Below are 9,663 nucleotides of genomic sequence, written 5' to 3'. Positions count from 1 at the left end.
GGGGGCTCAGGGTGAGGAGGGGGGGAGCAGGGGGCTCAGGGTGAGGAGGGGGGGAGCAGGGGGCTCAGGGTGAGGAGGGGGGGAGCAGGGGGCTCAGGGTGAGGAGGGGGGGAGCAGGGGGCTCAGGGTGAGGAGGGGGGGAGCAGGGGGCTCAGGGTGAGGAGGGGGGGAGCAGGAGGCTCAGGGTGAGGAGGGGGGGAGCAGGAGGCTCAGGGTGAGGAGGGGGGGAGCAGGAGGCTCAGGGTGAGGAGGGGGGGAGCAGGAGGCTCAGGGTGAGGAGGGGGGGAGCAGGAGGCTCAGGGTGAGGAGGGGGGGAGCAGGAGGCTCAGGGTGAGGAGGGGGGGAGCAGGAGGCTCAGGGTGAGGAGGGGGGGAGCAGGGGGCTCAGGGTGAGGAGGGGGGGAGCAGGGGGCTCAGGGTGAGGAGGGGGGGAGCAGGAGGCTCAGGGTGAGGAGGGGGGGGAGCAGGGGGCTCAGGGTGAGGAGGGGGGGGAGCAGGGGGCTCAGGGTGAGGAGGGGGGGAGCAGGGGGCTCAGGGTGAGGAGGGGGGGGAGCAGGAGGCTCAGGGTGAGGAGGGGGGGAGCAGGAGGCTCAGGGTGAGGAGGGGGGGAGCAGGGGGCTCAGGGTGAGGAGGGGGGGGAGCAGGGGGCTCAGGGTGAGGAGGGGGGGCGCAGGGTGAGGAGGGGGGGGCGCAGGGTGAGGAGGGGGGGGCGCAGGGTGAGGAGGGGGGGGCGCAGGGTGAGGAGGGGGGGGGCAGGAGGCTCAGGGTGAGGAGGGGGGGGAGCAGGAGGCTCAGGGTGAGGAGGGGGGGAGCAGGGGGCTCAGGGTGAGGAGGGGGGGCTCAGGGTGAGGAGGGGGGGAGCAGGGGGCTCAGGGTGAGGGGGCACTGGGCTCAGGAGCGATGTGACTGGCAGGGGAGGTAAGTAGCTGATGTGCGGGGTAAGACGTGTGTAACCTATGTACTTACCCCAGTGATGCTCCATGTGACCCCCGCCCTTCCCATACACACATACAGCACGGACCTCCTACAAAATATATATATAGTAGCCCACGATATTGCAGCCAAAGCCCCCCCACCCCCGATCCTCCCCTCCCCGCGATCAGCAGGAATCCCCGCCCACATCACCCCGGTCACATGATCTGGAGTGACACGTGACATCACTCCTCCTCCTGGTCATCTGTTCTAGCGTCCACCTACCGCCCTGCGGTACCGCAGCTTCACGTCACCGCCCGGAGGAGCCGCTACCGGGTGCGTGTCCTGGAGGGGGCGTGGTGACGGGTGTGAGGGCGCTGCGGCAGGGGGAGCGGGGGCCCGGGGTGAGGCCTCTGTAGGCCCGGGGGGTTGTGGAGGTATTGGTGCAATCATCTGCAGGCCGGGGGGGTTGTGGAGGTATTGGTGCAATCATCTGCAGGCCCGGGGGGTTGTGGAGCTATTGGTGCAATCATCTGCAGGGGGGGGGGGGGGTTGTGGAGGTATTGGTGCAATCGTCTGCAGGCCCGGGGGGTTGTGGAGCTATTGGTGCAATCATCTGCAGGCCGGGGGGTTGTGGAGGTATTGGTGCAATCATCTGCAGGGGGGGGGTTGTGGAGGTATTGGTGCAATCGTCTGCAGGCCCGGGGGGTTGTGGAGGTATTGGTGCAATCATCTGCAGGCCCGGGGGGTTGTGGAGGTATTGGTGCAATCATCTGCAGGCCCGGGGGGTTGTGGAGGTATTGGGGCAATCATCTGCAGGCCCGGGGGGTTGTGGAGGTATTGGTGCAATCATCTGCAGGCCCGGGGGGTTGTGGAGGTATTGGTGCAATCATCTGCAGGCCGGGGGGTTGTGGAGGCATTGGTGCAATCATCTGCAGGGGGGGGGGGTTGTGGAGGTATTGGTGCAATCGTCTGCAGGCCCGGGGGGTTGTGGAGGTATTGGTGCAATCATCTGCAGGCCCAGGGGGTTGTGGAGGTATTGGGGCAATCATCTGCAGGCCCGGGGGGTTGTGGAGGTATTGGGGCAATCATCTGCAGGCCCGGGGGGTTGTGGAGGTATTGGTGCAATCATCTGCAGGCCCGGGGGGTTGTGGAGGTATTGGGGCAATCATCTGCAGGCCCGGGGGGTTGTGGAGGTATTGGGGCAATCATCTGCAGGCCCGGGGGGTTGTGGAGGTATTGGTGCAATCATCTGCAGGCCCGGGGGGTTGTGGAGGTATTGGTGCAATCATCTGCAGGCCGGGGGGTTGTGGAGGCATTGGTGCAATCATCTGCAGGGGGGGGGTTGTGGAGGTATTGGTGCAATCATCTGCAGGCCCGGGGGGTTGTGGAGGTATTGGTGCAATCGTCTGCAGGCCCGGGGGGTTGTGGAGGTATTGGTGCAATCATCTGCAGGCCCAGGGGGTTGTGGAGGTATTGGGGCAATCATCTGCAGGCCCGGGGGGTTGTGGAGGTATTGGGGCAATCATCTGCAGGCCCGGGGGGTTGTGGAGGTATTGGGGCAATCATCTGCAGGCCCGGGGGGTTGTGGAGGTATTGGTGCAATCATCTGCATGCCGGGGGGGGGTTGTGGAGGTATTGGGGCAATCATCTGCAGGCCCGGGGGGTTGTGGAGGTATTGGTGCAATCATCTGCAGGCCGGGGGGGGGGGGGTTGTGGAGGTATTGGTGCAATCATCTGCAGGCCGGGGGGGTTGTGGAGGTATTGGTGCAATCATCTGCAGGCTGGGGGGGTTGTGGAGGTATTGGGGCAATCATCTGCAGGCCCGGGGGTTGTGGAGGTATTGGTGCAATCATCTGCAGGCTGGGGGGGGGGGGGGGGTTGTGGAGGTATTGGTGCAGTCATCTGCAGGCCGGGGGGGGGGGGGGGGTTGTGGAGGTATTGGTGCAATCATCTGCAGGCCGGAGGGTTGTGTAGGTATTGGTGCAATCATCTGCAGGCCCGGGGGGTTGTGGAGGTATTGGGGCAATCATCTGCAGGCCCGGGGGTTGTGGAGGTATTGGTGCAATCATCTGCAGGCCGGGGGGGGGGGGGGGTTGTGGAGGTATTGGTGCAATCATCTGCAGGCCGGGGGGGGGGGGGGGTTGTGGAGGTATTGGTGCAATCATCTGCAGGCCGGAGGGTTGTGGAGGTATTGGGGCAATCATCTGCAGGCCCGGGGGTTGTGGAGGTATTGGTGCAGTCATCTGCAGGCCGGGGGGGGGGGGGGGGGTTGTGGAGGTATTGGTGCAGTCATCTGCAGGCCGGGGGGGGGGGGGGGGTTGTGGAGGTATTGGTGCAATCATCTGCAGGCCGGAGGGTTGTGTAGGTATTGGTGCAATCATCTGCAGGCCCGGGGGGTTGTGGAGGCATTGGTGCAATCATCTGCAGGCCCGGGGGGTTGTGGAGGACCTGTACGAGGATCTGACCTCTTGGGGTGATGTCACACGTGGCGTTTTCAGATCGTAAAAAAAACGCATGCGCAATTAAAAACTGACAAAAAAGTTTGCACACAAAAATTTTAATAAAAATTGAATAAATATAAAGGGGCTGGGGAGAGGATTAGGGGGAACATATTGGGTGGGGGTATTTTCGGGGGTGACAGCTCCTCTTTAAAACGCATGCTCAAAAACAGCAGGTGTGGCATCACCCCGAGGCCGGCGGCACACGTGGCATTTGAACCCGTTTTTGGATGTTGATTCTACAATGACGTGTCTTATTTTCCGGTCACCAGTTGTTTGGGGTCTTTTTGTCCTCATAAAGTTTTTATTAGCAGAATTTTGGCTTTTTATGTGTTTTACTGATGAACTTTTATCAACCTTTTCTTTGCAGTAAATTAAAAAACCTAAATAACAAAACATTTCATCGGGCGGTGCGGCGTGTCGCGGGCCCCGAGCGGTGCGGCGTCTTGGAATTCTACTTGTCGTTCACTAAAACTTTTTGCATCTATAAGTTCAGAACATTACAGATTGTTGTGTATTGATTATTTTTGGAGGATCCACAACAAGACACAAAAGATATAATTTTTTTTTTGCTCAAAGTAACCCTTTAGGTCCTTCCTTGCTCCCTACTTGTAGCGGGGTTTGGGTAGGCACAACAGGACGAGCGATGTGAGGGCGAGGACTGTAGTCCCTGGGGCAGTGAGCGCCTTCCCGTTACCGGTACACTCATCCTGCTCCACGCGGTCAGTGACCACCAGGGCTCCTCTATTTGGGCAGCCAGGCGCTCGCTGTTCCCCCCTGACTGCACTGTGTCTATTGTTGGCTGTAGAATACATTATAATGGGGTCATTGTGGAATAATTTGTAGCTTATCCTGTTTTCCGTAGGGACACAAGTCGTCCGCAGGAGGTCCGTGTCCGTGTCTGAAGAACCTTTACCAGGATGAGGACAACCAGAAGAGCAAAGGCCTCATCCAGAATCACCACTAAAGCCATCGCCTCTCTCCTCCTGGAAAACAGAAAAAGCACAAGAAAACTGTCCTGTCCGCAGTGCAATAAAAGCTTCCGATACGGCTCTGCCCTGGAAGCCCACCTCAGGGTCCACAGCGGAGACAGACCCCATAAGTGTGAGCTCTGTAACCGGAGCTTCAGTCACAAGTCGGGATTGAACATACACAGACGGAAACACTCCCGAGCCTCGGCCAGAGAGCCCCCGGGTGTGGAAAATATATCTCCTTCCAAGGTGCCCCGGAGATGTAAAACTAGAGACACTTCAGAACCAACCCGACATCCTAGAACCGGACTGAGATCCAGCAGAACGAAGAAGGGGAAATCCAGGAGGGGGAAAAAGGAGAGAACCTCGAGAAAAGCCGCAGCTCGAAAGGCCGGCAGATGCGCGACCAGGGGGCAACCGGAGGTGGAGAAGCCTCTGAAATGTACTCACTGTGAGAGGAGATTTAACAGCCCCCTGATCCTGGAGGCGCACCACCGGATCCACACCGGCAAGCTGCCCTACCCTTGTCTGTTCTGTGACGAGAGTTTCCCGATGGCGTCGCTTCTTGCCGCTCATAACAACAGGCACAAGGGATTCAAGCCTTACCAGTGCGACCAATGCGACAGAAACTTCAACGACCAGGCGCTATTTCTGACTCACAAGAAGACGCACAACGGGGAGAAGCCCAACCAGTGCAACGAATGTCACAGCTGGTTCCCCAACCATAGCAGCCTATTGGCACACGAGGAAAGCCACCAGAAGCCCAAGCCCTACCAGTGCCCACACTGCGACAAGAGCTTCAACAACCAGGGCCTGTTCAGCGCCCACGAGGCCGTGCACACGGGCAACAGGCCCTTCAAATGCATCCAATGCAATGAGAGCTTCTTCCTCAAAAGCCAACTGGTGGCCCACCAGGACCAACACACCCTGGAGAAGCCCTACACGTGCAACCAGTGCGACAGCAGCTTCAATAAGAAACTGACGCTCTTGGCTCATATTCGGGTTCACAACATGCAAACGTTGCAGGCTCTGAAAGCCACTAGAGAATGATGGGGAGACGCGGCCACAGCCCCCGGGGCTCTAAAGATTGGGGGTCATTACACACTTCTGCCATATCGACCTACATTGTGCTTGTTGGAGGTCAGCAGTTCAGCCTGGGGTCGCGTAGCCTATGGAGGTGCTGGACCACACGGGTCTCATGAGGTTTCCCATATTTGAAAGGTTTTTTTTTCCTGATGGATATAAAATGGAGATGACATTGGAACAAGCCCTGGCCGTATCATGCACAACATTGTCTGAGGTGCTGGTTCTCCGTCCCAATATATCAGGACTTGCACTTCATAGATCCTGAGCCGCCTGGACTAGAATATTAAATATTGGACTCGCTGGGCAATAAAAGATGCCTGTAGATTAGCTCCCCCCTTGTATATGTGCCCTGCATGGAGTAGAGGAACTTGGCGCAAGATGTAGAACAATTTATGTTGTGGTTTTTCTTTTTTTTTCTTTCTTTTTTTTTTTTTTTGGGTTTATTTTGCATAAAACCAAAAATTGTTTGCCAGTCGCTTATCTCTGCATTTATTGGTAAATTCTTAGTCCAGTAAATTTTGGCTGAATTGATAGTGACTGTGTACGTTACATAAACCATCTGTCGCTGGTCGCCTAACAATGAAAGCTTTTGGTCACACTAGAGATAGGCAGGAAATAACCACTGGTGCCGGCTACAGGAAGGGCAACTAATGATTCTTTAACATCACTTCCTGCTCTGCAGCCATTGGCCGAAGTTTCATCATGTGCCCTTTCTGCTCTGCAGCCATTGGCCGAAGTTGCATCATGTGCCCTTTCTGCTCTGCAGCCATTGGCTGATCTCGCGTCATGTGCACTTCCTGCTCTGCAGCCATTGGCTGAAGGAATATCATGTGCATTTCCTGCATTATCCTGGTGACCCCTTACAATTGCATAGCGCTTTTGCGGACTAGTGGTCTGTCTGAACAAACCCAAGTAATTCAGTGTCCACAGCACTAGAAATATATGGAATATAAAAAAATCGATTTTATTAAACAAATTGAAAGAGAACCTGTCACCAGGTCCCACCACACTATACGACCAGCGCTCTCAGGTCCGGTATGAAATGTCATTTATAGAATTTCCTCGTTTATGTAAAATCTCATCCATTTACTTACAAAAATAATGTCCCCCGAATTCGGGCAAATCTGACTCTCCTCATGTTATTTTCATGTGAGTGATTACAGAGGTCGTGTCCATTCACAATCTTTGGTCCTCTAATACCCAGAAACAAGCGTTTTGTGTCATGTAACAGACCAGGATCTCTTATTCCTGATGACATCAGATTGAGCTGCTTATGGTTTGGTGAGATACAGACACACAAAGTGACAATTGAAGCTTTGGAGACTCCTCGGGTCTCTGCATCAGGTATAAGACAAATGGCCCCGGGGGGGGGGGGGGGGGGGGGATTTATCAGAAGTGTCTGAGAGCACAACTGTTCTAGTTGTCCATGGAAACCAATCAGAGCTCAGCTTTCATTTTCCCACAGCTGTTTATACACTTAAAGCTGAGCTGTGATTGGTTTCCATGGGTAACTAGAATGTGGAAGTAGAAGTATGTAGAACTAGTATATAGAAGTAATGAAAACGATAAAGCCCGGATTAGTCACACTGTACATTGCTACCTAAAATACACGGAGAGGGAGACAATTATTTCTGGTGTTGGATCTGTCTCTGGCCGGATGAAAACATTCCAAAAGCTTTGGGGAAGGAGACGCCGAGTTATGTCCAAGACTCCTCCGAAAACCTCGTCCACCACCAGAGGGCAGCACAACACCGGCAGCTGTGGAGGATCAACCTCTACATCCCACATGAAGAAGCTCAGAACCAGAACTACTCTCACCCCATAATAATAAAAGGTCGCACTAACGCCTGTATAGTGTCATAGACGCATGTACTGGCAGCTGTGGAAGTTCTCTACATCCCCCAAGAATATGGAAGAGAGGACTATGACATTGCGGGCACATGACATCCAGGGTGCTTGACAGGACTACGACATCCCGGGTACATGACAGGACTATGACATCCTGCCATCCCCTGACCTCTGCCATCCTAGGCCATCCCCTGACCTCTGCCATCCTAGGCCATCCCCTGACCCCTGCCATCCTAGGCCGTCCCCTGACCTCTGCCATCCTAGGCCGTCCCCTGACCCTTGCCATCCTAGGCCGTCCCCTGACCCCTACCATCCTAGGCATCCCCTGACCTCTGCCATCCTAGGCCGTCCCCTGACCTCTGCCATCCCCTGACCTCTGCCATCCTAGGCCCTTCCCTGACCTCTGCCATCCTAGGCCGTCCCCTGACCCCTACCATCCTAGGCCGTCCCCTGACCCCTGCCATCCTAGGCCGTCCCCTGACCTCTGCCATCCTAGGCCGTCCCCTGACCTCTGCCATCCTAGGCCGTCCCCTGACCTCTGCCATCCCCTGACCTCTGCCATCCTAGGCCATCCCCTGACCTCTGCCATCCTAGGCCATCCCCTGATCTCTGCCATCCTAGGCCATCCCCTGACCCCTGCCATCTTAGGCCGTCCCCTGACCTCTGCCGTCCCCTGACCTCTGCCATCCTAGGCCGTCCCCTGACCTCTGCCATCCTAGGCCGTCCCCTGACCTCTGCCATCCTAGGCCGTCCCCTGACCTCTGCCATCCTAGGCCGTCCCCTGACCTCTGCCATCCTAGGCCGTCCCATGACCCCTGCCATCCTAGGCCGTCCCCTGACCTCTGCCATCCTAGGCCGTCCCCTGACCCCTGCCATCCTAGGCCGTCCCCTGACCCCTGCCATCCTAGGCCGTCCCCTGACCCCTGCCATCCTAGGCCGTCCCCTGACCCCTGCCATCCTAGGCCGTCCCCTGGCCTCTGCCATCCTAGGCCGTCCCCTGACCCCTACCATCCTAGGCATCCCCTGACCTCTGCCATCCTAGGCCGTCCCCCGACCTCTGCCATCCTAGGCCGTCCCCTGACCTCTGCCATCCCCTGACCTCTGCCATCCTAGGCCCTTCCCTGACCTCTGCCATCCTAGGCCGTCCCCTGACCTCTGCCATCCTAGGCCGTCCCCTGACCCCTGCCATCCTAGGCCGTCCCCTGACCCCTGCCATCCTAGGCCGTCCCCTGACCCCTGCCATCCTAGGTCGTCCCCTGACCCCTGCCATCCTAGGCCATCCCCTGACCTCTGCCATCCTAGGCCGTCCCCTGACCTCTGCCATCCTAGGCCGTCCCCTGACCTCTGCCATCCCCTGACCTCTGCCATCCTAGGCCGTCCCCTGACCCCTGCCATCCTAGGCCGTCCCCTGACCCCTGCCATCCTAGGCCGTCCCCTGACCCCTGCCATCCTAGGCCGTCCCCTGGCCTCTGCCATCCTAGGCCGTCCCCTGACCCCTGCCATCCTTGGCCATCCCCTGACCCCTGCCATCCTAGGCCGTCCCCTGACACCTGCCATCCTAGGCTGACCCCTGCCATCCTAGGCCGTCCCCTGACCCCTGCCATCCTAGGCCGTCCCCTGACCCCTGCCATCCTTGGCCATCCCCTGACCCCTGCCATCCTTGGCCATCCCCTGACCCCTGCCATCCTAGGCCGTCCCCTGACACCTGCCATCCTAGGCCGTCCCCTGACACCTGCCATCCTAGGCCGTCCCCTGACACCTGCCATCCTAGGCCGTCCCCTGCCATCCTTGGCCATCCCCTGACCTCTGCCATCCTAGGCCGTCCCCTGACACCTGCCATCCTAGGCCGTCCCCTGCCATCCTAGGCCATCCCCTGACCCCTGCCATCCTAGGCCGTCCCCTGACCCCTGCCATCCTAGGCCGTCCCCTGACCTCTGCCATCCTAGACCGTCCCCTGACCTCTGCCATCCTAGGCCGTCCCCTGACCTCTGCCATTACATCTGGTTCGCCAATAAAGGTCTCATTCATTAAGCACGTTTGCAGATTTTACATAAAAGTATTTAACATTCTAAAAAAAGTGTTTTCTCGTGTTCAACTTGAAGAGTTTTACCTCAGACAAATTGGAAACATCTCGGCAGTAAGTCCTTGGAGGAGACAATGGATGTAAGGAGAGTGAACGCTATTAGCACTGAGTGCTGTGGCCCTTGTGGAGTGAGATCTGCTCGGCGGCAGTGATGTCTCCTCCAGGTCTGGGGTAGATTCCTAATACATAGACATAAATAATCCTTGTAATTTTATGGGGCAGTGAGGAAAGGATTTTTTAGGTGCCCTGGTGGTAACGGCTCT

At 57.3% G+C, this 9,663-nt stretch overlaps 1 protein-coding gene across 1 annotated transcript; it reads left to right on the top strand.

The window, feature by feature from the left end:
- Positions 1 to 1,096: 1,096 nt before the first annotated feature.
- On the top strand, positions 1,097 to 5,906 carry LOC140133849 (uncharacterized). The gene is made up of 2 exons (XM_072154491.1): positions 1,097 to 1,247; positions 4,278 to 5,906. Exon 2 carries the CDS (start codon positions 4,333 to 4,335, stop codon positions 5,431 to 5,433), a length of 1,101 nt encoding a protein of 366 aa, XP_072010592.1. The 5' UTR covers positions 1,097 to 1,247; positions 4,278 to 4,332; the 3' UTR covers positions 5,434 to 5,906.
- Positions 5,907 to 9,663: the final 3,757 nt, after the last annotated feature.

Source organism: Engystomops pustulosus, chromosome 5 (genome assembly GCF_040894005.1).
Source record: "Engystomops pustulosus chromosome 5, aEngPut4.maternal, whole genome shotgun sequence".
Classification (NCBI taxonomy): Eukaryota; Metazoa; Chordata; class Amphibia; order Anura; family Leptodactylidae; genus Engystomops; species Engystomops pustulosus.
The sequence above is the reverse complement of the archived record's forward strand: the minus strand, read 5'-3'. Positions and strand labels throughout refer to the sequence as shown.

Excerpts from the sequence above, each read along its gene's own strand:
- LOC140133849 (XM_072154491.1), top strand. The coding sequence starts at position 4,333 with ATGAGGACAACCAGAAGAGCAAAGGCCTCATCCAGAATCACCACTAAA.